The 17923-nt window shown below is 28.7% G+C and overlaps 1 protein-coding gene across 3 annotated transcripts in view; it reads left to right on the top strand.

Moving 5' to 3' along the window:
• The window catches only part of LOC143225656 (electrogenic aspartate/glutamate antiporter Aralar, mitochondrial-like), a 42794-nt gene extending 25102 nt beyond the window's left edge, over nt 1-17692 (top strand). For all 3 annotated transcript variants that reach the window (XM_076455453.1, XM_076455454.1, XM_076455452.1), the window contains exons 9-17: nt 420-510; nt 3361-3436; nt 4027-4235; nt 6010-6090; nt 6567-6710; nt 7078-7216; nt 9513-9671; nt 12565-12655; nt 13094-17692. In XM_076455453.1, the coding sequence (XP_076311568.1) occupies nt 420-510; nt 3361-3436; nt 4027-4235; nt 6010-6090; nt 6567-6710; nt 7078-7216; nt 9513-9671; nt 12565-12655; nt 13094-13268 (1165 nt within the window). In that variant the 3' untranslated portion in view covers nt 13269-17692. The remainder of the gene's footprint in view (nt 1-419; nt 511-3360; nt 3437-4026; nt 4236-6009; nt 6091-6566; nt 6711-7077; nt 7217-9512; nt 9672-12564; nt 12656-13093) is intronic.
• Nucleotides 17693-17923: the final 231 nt, after the last annotated feature.

The following is a 17923-nucleotide window of genomic DNA, read 5'->3' as shown; positions in this document are numbered from 1 at the left end:
AAATTTTTATTAACAACTACATAACATTTAGCTTTTTGGCTTTTTTTCTGGTAAAAAAAAAAAAAGTAGTAGGCTACTTTTTCTATAGTAATGTGCCAAACTTAAAGGATATTGTGTAGTATAATGCAAACTATTTTAGTATTGAAAAATATCTAAACTAATATACATGTGACTTTTAATAGAAAGATTAAGTACTTCTATATGGTGTCTTTAAAAATTCTATTTTCCAGTTTATTAAGTTGTTGTCCTATTGTTAGAAGATAGAGGTAGATAACTTTACTGTAAGTGTAAGGCTAATGTATGTACATCCATTTAATAACAGTTAAGGTAAATATTATATGTAACTGTTATGTACAGTATGAGATTAAGAATATTCATATCGCCTTTTTGTTTGTTGTTTTTGTTTGCTTTTTTGATAGGAGAGTAAATTACCATGACCTAGAAAAAATTGCTCCTCGGAGGTTTGCAAAAATTTTGTACAGACCATTTGCAGAAGTTAAAGCTGTTGATGTAAGTAAATAATTTTTTATAAACACATTGTATTATATATTTTCATTACAGTTATGATCTGCTATTGTTTTAGCCAAAGATGTATGAAATCTGTACACTTTAAAAAACCATTTTGAACAACTTTTTTCTTTTTGTTTGATGATAATATATATTAAATTTTGCATTACAAAATTATGTGCAATAGTCAGTAAAGCAATGGAACTGGTAGTGCAACACCAGAATTGGTAAAGACAATTTTATCTAAGTGATCTAAAGAATGTGCTTAATACAATAATAATTTCTAGGATAAATAAGGAAAGGGGAAGGAGATTGTATAATAATAGTGAAATGGTATTTTGGGAGTTTAATAATTTAACATGTTAATGAAATATAAAGATAAAGGCAGAGTATAGGAAAGTGTGGCCACAGCTTCTCTTGGTTATCTTTATTTTGGAAGAAAAACTTAAGGACAAAAATGAACAACTTTAAAAAAAATAAACTGTTTACAGAAATAGTACTTAAACTAGGAAACAAACACAACTATGAAAAATAAGACAAAGGTTTGGGTTTTAAGATCATTATGTTAATTTGAAATAGTGAAATTGCATTTATTTTAAACATTTATTACATACAATGCCAATATTAAAACCCACATGAATAAAAAGTTTAGTGTTTTGAAATAATGGAAAGATAACTAAAGTTTTTACTAATTAGTTAAGATGGTTTATTTTGGTTGATATCAAATACTTCTCAAAACATATTTTGGGAAAAGCTTATTTGAATAATTATTGATTTGAAATGAATAGACTGTGGTGTGTGACTTGTATAAAGGAGTCTTGTATTGATAAGGGTGTTTGTATGTGAACCTCCACTATGACAATAAGGTGAAAAGTATATTTTGAAAAACAATTAGTGAAGTCTTTTAAAAACTAATGGAAGTCGTGAAAATAAATGTGAAATCTATAAAATTGCTTTGTCTGACTATACCAATATTATAATAAGTAATTTATGTTAAATGCTGTACTTCTTAGGGGTGTGTTAATTAAATTAGGAAATAAGGATGAACTAGAGAGCAAATGTTACAACTTTCCTACTAGGGGACATTGAGGATTATGTATCTTCATAAAGTAACTTAATTTTAATGAATTAGTTTAATTGAATGTTGAACACAACTGTAAAAGGTTGTAACATGCACACACATGCATATCTGAGGTGAAAGCTAAAACCATACCCAAAGTGTACTATTTATATTTTTTCTTTCATATGTGAAAATCAAAGGGTGTTGCTTTAACACCACTTATAATTTATGATGCTTGGTATACACATGAATAATAATAACAACAACAACAAAAGCCCTGTCAGCTTGAACATTTTAACAAAGTAGACATACCCTTAATAATACTGAGCAAGAAACATTTGCCCTAAACCTCAGAAAAGTGAATAATCTATTCAACCAAAGGATGAAATTAGTTATTTTTAACAAATTTTATTTAAGTTACTTAATGAGTTTGGTTTCTTTTCAACTGTATTTAAATTTTTGTATTTACCAAAATAAAAATAAGTCCTCTATTAAGTAACACTACTAATATTCTTAAAGGTAGATTTGCCTAAAAATGATAATATTCATTGTATAGTTCTGACATAAAGTACATGTATTACTGTATGAGTTATCAATAATAATAATAATGTTGCCAACGTATTGTAAAGAATAAGCCTATAAAACTGATAATCATGTAAATAAGAATAAGTGAATCACTATGTGAGTTACTTTCTAAAGTTGTTTTTGTCAGCTACTCAAGTTTCATATTTAACAGTTTACATGTTTTATTTGTTTAAAACTTGGGAACTGAAACTTACTTTGACTCTAAGAAAAGAAACAAAGCACTAATGTAGGCATACAACAGAGCAGGTTAAAACAAACTTTTATTGCCGTGGAGAAAAGTAAATGTTTTATTCCTCTCATTACAAATCTAGCCCATTTATAATACCTCATGGTTGACAAATGTAATATTACTACAGTAACAAGTTGCTTGAATGGAAAGTCCCCTCACTCGTGGTACTTAATGCTCCATTTCTTAACTAATTAGTTTAAAACTGTTCCTACAGTAAGAAAAATTATTTAAAAATAACTGGGAACAAGTAGACATTGGAGAGAGAGAGAGAGAGAAATATTTGAATTGATTAGCAAGAAATGGCAATATGTAATTACAGTAAAGTATATTCAAGTAAAGAACTTTTGATTTTTATTAACAATAACCAAATGTTTGTAAGATATTTGTCACTGTGTTCATTTTGATTTTGTAAAATTACTTGCAGAACTGAAAGAATTGTAAATCTATATTAAATTGCACTGAATATTAGTTTAATATCAACTAAGTTTCAAAAGAAATAAACCTGAAATTTAAATGTGTATACATGTCTAGTATCTAAAATAAGTGTTTGAAAATGAAAAGCTTTTCCTTAAAATTTTAAATATAAAATTTTATTTTGGTAACACTTTGAACCTCTGATTATTTATGGTTACAAGTTTCTTTGTTTTTTTTTCACAAAGATGACTATCTGTGCTAGCCATCCCTAATTTAACAGTAAGACTTGGAGGGAAGGCACCTAGTCATCACCACCCACTACCAATTCTTGGGCTATTTTTTTTAACCAATGAATAGTGGTATTGATCCTCGCGTCATAACACCCCCCCCTCCTCCGCAGCGAAAGGGGTGAGCATGTTTGGTGTGATGAGATGGTGACAAGTAACCATATGTAAGTTATGCTGTTTCGCAAGAGCATTTGTACTGACTAACTTATTCCTGTATTGTTTTTTTATCTGTACATTTGTAACTAATAGAACTGTTCTTTTATTTTCTTTTGGTTTAGAGTGCTGCAGACAGAAGTATAGGAATTCAGATTCTAGAAAGTTTCTACAGATTCTTCCTTGGATCTATTGCTGGAGGTAAAGCAAAAAACCTGATTATGAAATAGGAACAAGCATGCATGCATTTTAAATACGCTGAACTTGGGTATTTGTACTTCATCAGATAATTCATCTTTTCGAAACTCTGAAGTTAAACATACATGTTTTAAAAAAAACAAAATAAAAAATCCCAATCATGAATGTTAAAATAGCTAAAAAAACAAACAAACAAACATTTTAGTGTGTGTGTGTGTGTGTGTGTGGCTGTCATTTCACCTGGTAGCTTCTGTAACTCGGTGGTAATTAAGATGTAACTCTGTTTCATTTTTATTCTTTTTTACATTTTGAAACATTTGCTTTTAGCTTTTCTATTTTGCATTGTTTACAAATATCAAAGATCTCTTCATTTTATTGGAACTTAAATATTTACAGCATTATCTTTATTTTCCGAAAATATATAATTATTGTAATTCCAATTTATAACTTGTGTATTTTTGTGTGTGAAAATTTCAAAATGTGACTATAGCTCTTTGAAAATTTTGTTATATTTTACCTAGTTAGTACTGAGTTTGCTAAGCGTAATTTTAAACTGTTATATATATATTTTGTTTTTTTTGTTTTGTTTTTAGCGGCTGGAGCTACTGTGGTTTATCCCATTGATCTTGTTAAAACCCGGATGCAAAATCAGAGAACTGGCTCTTACATTGGGGAACTTATGTACCGAAACAGCTTTGACTGTGCCTCTAAAGTTATTCGACATGAAGGTTTTTTTGGTCTTTATCGTGGGCTTCTTCCACAGCTTGTTGGAGTTTGTCCTGAGAAAGCTATCAAGTTAACTGTGAGATTTTGTTTTTTGACTTTATAATTTACATTTTTTACTTTGTTATGCCACTTAAAGTTTTTTTAAATGTAGGAAATGTATCTGATAAAAGAACAATTACAGTATAAAAAAAATGACATCTGTACAGTTGTAAAAATACAAGACATGTATTTTCATAAGTTTTTCAAATGTATTTCTGTAAGAAAATTGTTATCTTCTTGCAATCTTGTATAAGAGAACCTTAAACTGAAATTTATTTTAAAAGCTTAATTTCTAAATTGTATGGTAGCTATGAAACTAACAAAACCAGATTTTATGTTTCTTGTAACAACCTTGTATGCAATGTCAGAAACTATTTCCGAGTATGATGTTCCTGTCTAACATTATGCAAAACATAATGGTGAAAACCATACATAAATGTACCTCAAAGATGTTAGTAAATCTTGGCACTTATTTATATACATTACATTAGATTTTCATTGTGAGATACATTGTTGAAAAAAAAAAAAACATTCCAGCTTTCTAAGATCAAATTATAAATACTAAATATGACTCTGTTTCTAACTTTTATTATTAATTTTGTATAGGAAAAAAATAGTTATGCAATATTAGATTTTTTGGTTTTTGTTTTAAATCCTTTTTAGCCCTTGTTTTGGCAATATGCCTGAAGATTTATAATGTTAAAATATTTGGTATAATCCTTGGAGTGGACACAGCATAACCTTGTGCTAAGCAGCAAATAAGAAAAAAAAAAAATTATTGTCGTTGACATTAGTTATTTCATTAAAATTAAATAATATTTTTAATTTGAATTTATTATTAAAAAGTGGAATCTGTTTGGGTTTGACATTTATCAAATAAGCAAGTTAATCAGTTCCAAAGATACTTTGATATACACAAACCCAGCTGATGATTATATCTTTGGTACGCTTTTGTATGCAACAGTTTTAAACTAAACTAACTGCATTGGTGAGTCTGAGAAAGTATAACTGATTTTGGCTGTACTTATTTCTATATCATTATTTTAGCTTGGAAAGTTTAATGTCTGCTGCTCTTGTTGTTAGGATAGCAAACTATAGGACTTAATTGCAGTCATGTGAAAAAGTGAGGATACCCTATGAAAGCCTGTGTATTTTTGTAACATTTTTGGATATATAGATGTTTAATCTCAATATCAACAATATTGAGAGATTATAGGAATATAACTACACAATTGAAACTGAAGAAAAGACTTTTCAAGATCTGACATTCTACAAACTGTTAGTTTCATTAATATAGTTAAAGATTTTATGGATAGTTTAGTTTTCTATGTAAAACCATATTTTCATCATAAAAGTGAAGGTTGTATCTTATTTTATTATAGTAGCCTCCAAATGGTAAGTCTGAGAGTTTAAAATGATAAAAATAGTTTTGATATCTGTGGTGAGTAAGGCACTGGTAGCTTATTGTATAACTTTGGCCTTAATAACAAGCAGTCGGAATAACTTGGGAGTTAAGAATGTATGCTGTTGATCAGCTATTCATTCTATAGCTTCAAATGTGAGAAAAGGTAACACCAACTACCTTTTTGTACAGTTGGGTAGCAAGTATTTGAAAACAAACAAACAAAACCTCAATTGCACATAATCATAATAAATAACAGCTTTTATAAATAATGTATTTTAAATTGTTTTCTTCTATTTAATCAGGGGCTAATTAGTAAGCCCAAATATTCTTTTTAGCACTTTCCATTAATTTTAAGCAGTCATAATTGTATCACTATTTAAGTTTGTCTCATTTGAATGTTTTTTAGGTAAATGACTTTGTACGTGACAAACTTACGACCGAATCTGGAAGTATCCCACTTTGGGGGGAAATCTTAGGAGGTGGTTGTGTAAGTTCTGAATATGTTTTTCTCTTAGCTCTGAACTAAGAAGTTACGTGCATTTACTGTAAGAGAAGAAACATTCAGAAGAAGAATTAATATACAAGAGTATTGCAATATATTTTAAGAGAATTGTTTCTGTCATGTACTTCCACTAGATGTAAAGTGTTTCCTTATATTAGTTAGGCCTTAAGACTTCAGGCAAATTTTATCATTTATACATTTATAAAAACTAAATAGTTTAAAATAATGATAACAATTGTTGAGCAAAGTGTATCATTTATTTTACCCATTTAGAAGAGCAGTTGTCTTTTGTAACTCAAAACCTTGAACTGTATTTTCCTTAAACACCCCCCCCCCATGCATATTTTGAAATATTTAATTTGAAACATGTCTATAATATTTTCATTAAAAGCAACTTTAAATGGTAGATTTCAGAAATTTTACTACATGAAAGAAATGATATATAGTACTTTCTCTTTTAGGCTGGTGCCTCTCAGGTAATGTTCACCAATCCTTTGGAGATAGTAAAAATTCGTCTACAAGTAGCAGGAGAGTTGGCTGCGATAGGATCTAAAGTTCGTGCTTTAGGAGTTATCAGAGAGCTTGGATTTAGGGGACTTTATAAGGTACCTCTCTCCAATTATTGAAAAAATGGAAAAGTTAACCCTCTCCTTGTTAATGGGTTATGTTTGGTACTTAATTCACTAGAAATTAAAATTCTATGGTATACATTGCACAGTGTGTATTTAACTAAGTATTCTTTAATGTTTTTGACTAAACATTTCTATTGTATATTTTTTTTTTTTTTTTTACTCATTGCTATCACTTACTTGGAGTTATTTTTTGAATAATAGGTTTTGTATTCTAAGAGTATGAAATACTCTATATAACTGCAGATTGTTTCTTCATTATTTAAATCATAGAAGATGCAATGTAAAACTTGTTTTCACAAAATCTATTTAAAATATTGAAAATGTTTTATTTTCACCTGAGGGCTCCAGAGCATGCTTTATGAGAGATATTCCTTTTTCTGCCATCTACTTTCCTGTTTATGCTCATACTAAACTGCTCACAGCTGATGAGAGTGGACATAATGGACCATTGTCTCTCCTAGCATCTGCATTCATAGCAGGTATAAAACTATTGTCCAAGTTCCATTGATGTTGAGTGATAATAAATTTTTTGTGTCAGTTGGTTGATTGGCAAGGAACGTATATTTGGTAATGAATTATTCAGAAAAATGACATTTTAGTATGCTAGTGATATATTACATGCACTCCCAAAAATATTTCATTTGTAAGGTATAAATGAGTATATTATCAGTGTAAGTAATCAGTAAAGACGCACTAATTATCAATAAATTATATGAATTATCCAGGTAATTTTCTGCTGTGTGTTTAACAAATATTTTGCATGAATCATATATGCAACACTGAAGAAAAAATGGTTCTGTATTTAGTATTTTCTTTGCAATATCAGATTCAATGAATATGAAAGTTTCTCCATCAGTTTTTTTTTTTTTTTATATATATATATATATATATATATATATATATACAGGAAAGTTCAGTGGTTTCAATAATAAATAGAGCAAACATAATACTCGTCATAATATTAAAATCATAAAATATTATCATAAAATAAAAAAATAGTTACGAGATAAGTGAAAGGGTTTAAAGAGACAAGATATAACAGGTGATGCACACTATAAAGTTTCAGACTGTTCAAACATGTAGGTTATAGTTGAATAAATTGCTTATAAATCTAGTTCATAAATCAGTTTTTAATGCAAACTATATAGCATGGGATGAAATTAGTTTTATGTTGATATGATCATTTGTATAGTATGTGTAAAAAATAAATAGTATTTTTATATTTGGCCTTAAATCGATCATGCTTATGAGTGATGTAAAGTAACACTGAAAAATATCTTCTATTCAGTCCTTCTTGAAGTAAATCCTATTATTAATACTATGTAAAGAAGTTCTTTGTAGTTCTTAACATTAGTTTTTTCCATTACACTTTGTTGCAATTTTAATTCCTAAATTAGTGCAGTATGGCCAGGTGGTTAGAGGGCTTGACTTGCAACCTGTGAGATTGAATATAGGCACACCAAACATGTTTGCTGTTTCAGCCATGGAGCATTATAAAGTGATGGTCAATCCCACTGTTTGTTGGTAAAAGAATAGTCCAAAGTTGATAACTAGCTGCCTTGCTTCTAGTATTACACTGCTAAATTAGGGGACAGCAAGCACAGATAACCTTGTATAACTTTATGCAAATTCAAAAACAGTTTCTAAATGTGTTAATTTTGGACTTTTAAATTTAATGTCTGGTACTGAAACCAAATTTACAACCTACAACTTAATACAAAACTTACTGACAAATTTGTAAATTCTAGTTCGATAAAAGTTTGAACAAATCAACAAACAAGATGACGGGGCCTTTGTCCCATAACACATCTGGAAAGGATTAAACCCATAGCACACATTATCAGTAACTATAAAGTTTGCCATAAATGCAATCAATGACAAAAATTTACTTTATCCAACAAGGCATATATTTTTAATGTTATTTCGTTAGATTAATATCTTGAATATATATATATTTTTTTTAAATTGTTTATTAAAATTTAGCAGTAATTTGTCCTTTTAAGGTAAACTTCAGTCTACAAGAAGCTTCCTTGAGTGCATAATGTAACCTAATTATGCTTGCATTCAATAGTTAATGAAGTTTGTTAGCTCCCATTTGTAATTTGATAAACTCTTTGGGATGATCATTTTATTTTGTGGCTTTTACTTCACTTTAATTTCAACGTTTCCAAATACATGCACTGGCTTATCTGTTATTACAGAATTACTGTTGGTTGATACTTTCATATATGATAAATGAAACTTTTATATAGTATTTCAAAAAAAAAGCCAGTTTTGCAGCCATGAAATAAGTAATATTATACTGAAATGTAACACAATCCTTCAGTGATTCACTGCATTGTTTATGTCCACTTGCTGTCTTTGCACTGATAATAGTACAATTTGAGTAATTTGAAAGGTTTTGTTTTTTCTCCCTAATATAAAATAAATTAGGCATGCCAATTTTTGTAGTTTACAATGCATATGGTGTTCATATTTTGTTCATCAATTAAAGCTAAGAAACCAGTGCTATTCTTAATACGTCTTAAACTTTTTTTTCTTCAGAAAAATGCAGCAGTGTTAATTTAAACACAAGCTTAAATCATTCCTTTCAGAGTTAAAATGTGTATGGACATTCTTAGTATTGCTATTTCTATGTAAACCTTCAGTATTTATCAACTTTTGTATAATATTCATAGACTTAGCAGAATACTAAAATGCACAATGAAAGAACAAAAACAAACTGGGTTTCACATTTTGTGAAATATCACTTCAGTATTAAACTTCTTTCTGCAGGTGTACCAGCTGCATATTTAGTTACTCCTGCAGATGTCATCAAGACTAGACTTCAAGTCCAAGCCAAACAAGGACAAACAACATACAGTGGAGTGATGGATGCCTTCAGGAAGATACTTAAAGAAGAAGGGGTTACAGCATTCTTCAAGGGTGGTCCAGGTTAGCCAGCCTCTTGTGAAAAATATAAATGTAATATTTGACCATAAGAAATATTCCTCTCACTGGACATTTGAAATGATAATCAGTGATGTATAGGTGCACCCACCATTTAATGAAAATTTTGGAGAACAAAACAAATGGGTGACAGTAAATTGATTTGATATGTTTTTATCAGCAAAACAGATGATCAGGTTTTTGAATGTGGTTGTTTTTGTGATAAGTATATCTGTACCTGACTATTTTGAGATAGTCTTTAATTACTATTCAGTACTTCCTTAACAGAAAGATAAAATTTATGATTTAATTGTTTTCAAATATAATGGGGTTTAAACACTAGTCCTATTAATTTACCAATACAACTTTTCTTTCTGGCTAGTTTTTAAATAAAGTAGAAAGATTGTGACAAATTAAACCTTAAGATCTTTGTGGCTTAACCTGTTTAGCATGGTTTTATCAAGTTAATAATGTTTGTATTTATTCATAGTAGAAATGTGTTGTAACTGTTCAGTTTATAATCAAATTAAAGCTAACATCAAGAAAAAATTTAAAAAAAATTACAAGATTTGTTTAGTAAAACTAGCAGATCTCCATTGAAACAACCGTGGTAATTTTTGTACATATAAATATCAGTCCTTTTGATCAGAACATTTGTTGAATATAGTTATCTCATAGGCTATTTACAACTGCCTTTAGTCATTCCATATGTTATTTCAATAAGGAAAATTGCATTGTTTGATTTTAGGCCAAGGAAGCTGAATACTATGCATTGTTGGCAAAAATATTTGTTTTAATGCTATAGGATTTAGTTAAAATATCCTATCTTTTCTCATTATTTTTACTGAGCTCAAGAAAACGTTAATTACAATGATTTTTTTTACAGTTATTTATATAAAAAGTGTCAAAGGGCAAATATTCAGACAAATTTAATTGACAGAATACAATAGTCATACATCTATTTAACAGTACTGTGTGTGTGTGTGTGTGTGTGTGTGTGTGCACATACATTTCATAAACTGATCAAGAACAGTAAATATATACTAAAACCCATTCCTTTGTTTTTGCACCATACTCCAGTATTTGAAATATTTGTTTGTCTATTAATAGAAAGTTCTTTCTTCCTTTTGTAAAATAATGTCCACAAACAATTTGTTTTCAAGTTTTTCTTAAGGAGCAGTTAATATTAAAGTATGTAAAATAAATAATCTTATCCAAGACATGAATGCAAGTAGCTCGTGGATAATGTAATTTGATTAGCATAACATGAGGTGCACATTTCCAGAATGATTATCAGCTTATGACACTGAGAGTAGTTAGACATGGCTCAAAAGGCAATAAAACAAAGTTTCTTTATAAACTGATGTATATTGTTAGGATATTAAATCTACTTCGGATGAAGTAATATAAGCTCATGTTACAATTTTTTCATTCTAGATATTAAATAGTAAATTTGTATCATTTGGTGTTTACAAGGTTGGTATTAATCCTGTTTGCATATATGTCAGAGAAAATAACAGATACAATATAATGTTTTACTGAAAACAAACATTTCAAATGTATTTAAAAGATCATGTGTATTACAAAAGTTTGGGATTTTTGAAATGAAGGAAAGTAATTTTAATCTTTTAACGTGAACATTGCTTCATGTACTGACTATTCAAAATTAATAATGTATTCGTGGACAAATCTTTTGATCTATTAAAAATCCCTAACTAAAAAATAATTTTTTGTATGTGAAATATTAACAAATTTAAGATATTTATACTGTACTAAAAGTTGTAAGTATTGCATCGATATAGACTTTTAAATAACTAGAAAGAGATTGCTTAGCCAGTCATATTGGCTGAGCTTATGTTGAGAGAGTTTAACTCTGATTACATATATTAAAAACAAAAACCTTTTAAACTCAAAGTTAGTTACAAAAAGTTTTTTGCAACTTAAATTATAATAGATTTTCCATTACAAAACAATTCTTCCCCCCCCCTATTCAAAACTTGCTGTATAGTGAACATAAAGTAATAGCATACAAAATGTAGATAATTCTCCTAATCCTCAGTTTCTCTGGCTTTAACTGTATGACAAGTCATTACAAATTCATCCAAGGTAGTCTTAACTTTCTTTTGGGAATGAACCTTGTACTTTTATTTCAGAACAGTCGTACATCATTTCACAGATGAAAATCTTGACTTTCTGTTATTTATAGGTAATATATAACTAAACATAAGAACTAGTAACAAGTGCTGCAAGAGAGCATGTGAGAGGAGGAATCCAGTTTTCTATTTGATATCTAACTAATATGAAGATGCCTGGAGAATATTGTATATTGTTAAGTGTCACACGAGGAGAAATTCAGTTTGTTTATAAATAAAGAACCTAAAACTTGTATACTATTAAAATGTGGATTATTAACTAAACCTGTGTGCTATATTATTTAGTGTAACAAAAGAGTTGTTTAATTTTTAATGCAAGACAAAAACATCATCATGATCTATGCTTAGTAAATGATATCTGTGGTGAGAGGGTTAAACACAGATTGCAGAGAAGCCTACTCTTGAATTAAGGTTACCAGCCTAGGAAGAAGCATTTATTAGTGTTAATTCAATTAATCAGAATAAGTTTAGAACCTGAAAAGTTGTGCCATAATACTAATCTAGTATCATGTTAATGTTGTTATTCATCTTAATTTCATTATCACATTTTATGGCTACTGAGAATGTTTTCTTTTTAATTGAGGGAAAACTGTTTATTTACTGATAGGATAAGATGATTAGAGTGGTTTAAGAAACTTAAAGAAATAAAGTATTTGTTAATTTGCATACAAAGGTTTTAACATCTGTAAAATTTATCTTGGAAAATTTAGTAAAGCTCTAACTTGCATACATATTGTTTTATCTAGCTCGGGTTTTCCGATCTTCTCCTCAATTTGGGTTCACTCTGTTGACGTATGAGATCTTGCAGAGGTTTTTCTATGTGGACTTTGGTGGCAGGTAAGGTTATGTGCAAGTAAATTTCATGTTGTCATTAGTTGTTTTTTGTTTTAATTCTGTAATATTTTTATAAATTTGTATTTGAATTGCAAAATACTAGTCATTATTTACATTTAAAACTTCTTTTTATATGACAACAAATGTTCATTGTAAATATTTTTTGCTTCTTGTCATTAATTTATAGTAAAAATACTGTATATCATGAAAACAAAATGACTTTTAAACATTTATTTTAAGAATAATGAGCAACATGAAAATCTTGTTTGTGTTCTAATGAAGACAGACGTGGTAAAGATACTTACTTTGAGAGACATCATTGCTTGTTATCAGTTTTAAATATTGTTTGCTTGATATAACTTTTGTTGTTGTTAATCACTTATCTATTAAATAAATACAATGCAAGTAGTCCTAATGATATCCATAATGTTTCCTTTTCAGACCACCACAAGGCTCTGAAGTTACAGTTCCAGTCCAACCATCTGAAAAGAGATCTGAACATCCTGATCATATTGGTGGTTACAAGCTTGCAAGAGCTGTATTTTCTGGCATGGAGTCAAAATTTGGACTCTTCCTTCCAAGATATCGGCTGCCTACAAGTGGTGAAGCAGTTTAGATTTAGCATAAACAGCATTAAGCTTTTATCACCACAGTTAAGTTATTTATCCAAGCTCACATCTACAAAAACCTATAGAAATAGGTGTTTCATTTTGAACTGTCAACTCTTCTGGTATGCATGTTTGTTTAATTATCTTGGTGATTATTGGCATAACTTTCCTGAAGTTATTCTTAGTTTTTTTATTACATAGTTTATAGAATAAATCAAAGTGACAGCAAAATGAAATCTTTCAAACACACTACTGCATAGTACATTAAAACTGAATTTTTATCTGTGCTGTTATCGGTCTAGTCTCAATTAGCAGTTCATTTGAAACTTGAATGGTAAAGATAAAAACCACATACAATTACATACAAGTATCAATTTTTTTCCTACGTGGTTGTTTTTCAAAATCAGAAAATGAGTTTAAATGTTTTTCTTCAGAAGTATACAACATTAAAAAAAACAAAAACTGTTCTGATTTAAAAAAACAACCACATAGAAAAAAAAAACTTGTATGTAATTGTATGTGGTTTTCAAGAAAAACATTTCTTCAGTAAGATGAATTGGTTTTAATTTTATGTTTGGATGTTGTTGGATATTTAACTTTAGTTTATCTATAGTCACCCAGTTTCTGGAAGTGAATTCTTTTCTAAGATGCTCAATGTTAATTTACTATTCAATCAATTACAACCAGAAGGCCAAAGCAAGAATGATGTCTGGTTATATTCTAGAATGTATATTTAATCTGGAATTCAACTTGTTATTTGTTGTTGTTTTTTTTAAATCTAACCTAGAAATGATGTATTTAAATTTATGCCATTCAGTTGTTAACACTAATTATGATCTGTACAGTATTAAATAGTTTAGTAATTTTTACAAGTATCATGTTTTAAAATTGTTGATGCTTTAAACTTGTTAGAATTGTCCTCTCTGCATATAAATATAATTTAGGTAGATTGGAATGCCATATTTATGCCTGTTGCAATGTTTGGTAAATTTTAACACAAACGTATGTTTTGCACATTCTCCTCTTTTAATTCAGTTTTAACAATAGTAATTTTCACCAGAAAATATTTTAAATTTGGCAGTTGCTTTTTATGTGTATAGAAATACTATTGTTGTGGCTATAATTTTTCTGTAGAAACTTTAAGTTTTAGAGATTTTGAATTTTAAACTTGCTTGAGTTTACTAACCTAATAAAAACGACTTTCATTGTACTTTTAAGACACGTCAATAGATTTGATGATATTAACGCTCAGTCATTAACGCCTGCATTTTGACTTCGTTATTTTTGTTCTAGATAAGTCAACCTACTGAGAACATTGGAACGTTTCATAGTTACTCTACAATTAAAATATTTTAATTAAGAGTATTCATATATTTCTAACATTATAGGAAAACCTTGTACACCTTCCTCTTCAGAAATTTTCAGTTAATTTTTACTTTCAGCTATTGTAAAGCAGAGACATGAGAAAGTTTAATTTTGAATGTGATGCACTTTTTTACTGCATTGTACAGTTTATAAGTATGAAACATGTAGATACTTTCTAGATAAAAGTGCATACATCATTGTTAAGATAAATTGTATAGTTAGTATATTGAAACTATACAAGTTATTTTGTACATTTACAAGAGAAACAAATATCAATTTATTACAAGGGATAAGTAAGAGCTGTGTACTTTTTTGTTTGAAAGATAATGTGCCTTACAACATTTACATATGCAAGGTCAGTTTTATAGCCATATTTTATATACAGACTTTTTCAGAACTGATTTCTGTATAATTCGGTTAATTACTATCATTTGTGAAGGTTTATTGGAAATGTTTATAATGCAGTCAAACTAGTTTCTGTACATGAATGTTATGTAGGAAGTATTTAGATAATGTGGAAGTTGTTACCATTATATGAACTATGTCCAATCTACTGTTGTAAGTTGTATTTTGTCAGGCAGTTTAAAAGAATTCTGTATTTCTTCCTCCTCCTACTTAAAGTAGTAGGTACAAGTGCTTTTAAACTTCACAGAAAATGTTAATTTCATAGTTTCACCATCCTATTTTAAGTGTTTAATGTTATTAGTAAAGTTTGTGCCAACCATCTTTATACAGTCTTCCTTGCTGTGTTAATTATAACAATCAATACAAGTCTTCCAAATATCTAGTGTTTGTAAATAAACTGAACAGCTTTGAAGAAATACTAACAGTTCATTTACTGTTCACGTTATATTAACTGAGGGACTATTGCAGTCCTAAGCTCAATTTACTGAAGTTTTCATAGAATATTTCTTGTAATGCAAAATATTTTACAGGAAAAAATTAATTCATGTCAGAATGTTTTTGGTTTATAATTTAACTCTGCCTCTAATTTTCAAAATCAAAATTATAAACATCAGCTGGCAGAAATAGTTCTGTACTATACCTTACTGTATGTATTGCTGGAACCCTGGAAGTTATTGTGTGCACCCATTACACAGGAACAAAATTATCACGGCAGTAAGGGTGATTGTGGTGGACCTTTTCTCCAATTCATTGGTTTACTTTAAAAAATAATAAATAATAATGAAAACATCAATTTTTTTTTATTATTATTTTTTTGTCTTGTAGACACCCTTATAATAGTTGAATCATGTCCACCAAACAGCCTGCTCTTCTTGCAAAATGGAAGAGGAATTGAGTGAAAATACTCCATTTCAACTTGAACAAGTGTAGTTGAGGTTTAAACTCCATCAAATGCACTGATGGGAGGAAGTAGATAGTATGAAATTTTCTTTATTTAACTTCTGTATAAATGTGTGTTTATAGACACGCAGCTTTTAACACTTACAACTAAATATTTTTGCCTGAGCTACAGTGGAACCCATAACATAAGTCACATGTTTTCATAAAGATCTTCAATTGCCAATTTATATCTTTGTTTTATACTCATTTCATATCAATTTGACAAAACTTTATGAAAACAGTTTCTTAGGTTCAAACCTTTTAAACAGTTCTCAATAAATCTATTCTTGCTTGTGATAAAATCTATATAGTAAAATATTTTGTAATAGCTATTATTTTTCTAAAGGAACTTAAATGAATATTTTAATTAATAATTAATTGAAATTTGACTCGTCTTGGCATCAAAAATTATTACAAGTGCCTTTTTAAATATAGTATAACCAAGTAGAATGAACTATTAAATTGAAACTGTTTGAAAAGCACTACAAGTAACTATCATTTCAAAGTAAACTTTACTCTATAGCAGTACATCTTTCCTTCATCACTGTCTCATCTTAAAATAAGTAATTTTGCTAAAATGAGTATCAAGTGCATTATATTTTAGTTTAAGAGATTTCTCAAAATGCCTTAAAAAAACAAAAAAAACAAAACAACTTATTATCCTTAACTCTTTAGTAGTAAATTGGTCTTGCAGGTAGCTGGACTTATAAACTTGTTGTAGAACAATGATCCTCTTTATTTCTAAATTACATTTTTACTCTAACACACATTTGTCCAGTGTTGGGTTATTTTAACTTCAAACTGAAGGAAAACAAAATTCTCCCACAAAAAAAGAACTGATATTTCTTCAGATTTCTAACCTTCATTGGCAAAGTTTATTTTCATTCCATCAGTTTTTCCTTGTATGCTGTTCAAGTTTCGAGTATGCTTTTTATTTTGATTTTATAACTTTCCACTCAGATTGTATAAATAAGTGTTTAATGACATATGCAGTCAGCTTAATCCATATTTTAACCTGTTTTAGTAATCTAAATAGATTTGTACAAAATCTATAAATTGTATTTCCATCAGCACTAAGTAAATAATAAAATATTTAGTATAATATTTAAATGAGAAATGTATTAAACATTAAATTCGTACCTGTTTATTGGTTTTCAGAAACGATTAGTTTTTAGTGCTAGCCAATACAGTCAGGTTTATGATTTGTGTGTTATGCTTTAATTTTATTGTAGATTTAATAAATACAAAGAATTGTTAGAGTTAATGATAATTTCCGCATTATGTTACAACAAAAGTTAAGGATACGCATTAGGTATTGTAAATAAGTCTGAAAAATCATAAAAGTAATTAAAATAGTTATGCTTTTTTCTATTACTTTCAGTGTACAAAAATTCTGACATTGTCAGCCCAGTATAGCCGGCATAACAATGTGTAATTAAGTGTTTTAAGAGTTAGTGGAGAACACACAAAACGTTTTGGTCATTCATGTTTTTAAACCACAATAATATTTTCTCGTTTTTTACTTTTGAAAGGACAGAAGTGGTCTGTATGAAGTAATAAATTCGAACACTACTGTAAATTTAGTTTTAAAGCAGAGTTTATTATATATAATGATTTAGTGATAGGGATGTTGTAATGGTTGATGGATTGTTAGTTGACATGTTACTCAGCAGGTTTGTATATTGTTTTCAAGAATAAAATAAATTGCAGTAACAGACAAGACTATTAAGTGGATAATTATTTTGTTTTCCCTTGACAAGCACCTGGATCACCATTTCAAAAACCAGTACAACAATGACAATTTTAATATTCAAATGTATCAAAAGTGGAAATATATAGAAACCCATTTTTATACAGCTCAGACACTGTAATAACAAACTAAAACGCCTAAGTAAATACTGTAATATAATGCTCATTTAATACAAGTATAAAAACAAGTTTACACAAATATAAA

This window comes from Tachypleus tridentatus, chromosome 9, assembly GCF_004210375.1.
Source record: "Tachypleus tridentatus isolate NWPU-2018 chromosome 9, ASM421037v1, whole genome shotgun sequence".
NCBI lineage: Eukaryota > Metazoa > Arthropoda > Merostomata > Xiphosura > Limulidae > Tachypleus > Tachypleus tridentatus.
The sequence above is the reverse complement of the archived record's forward strand: the minus strand, read 5'-3'. Positions and strand labels throughout refer to the sequence as shown.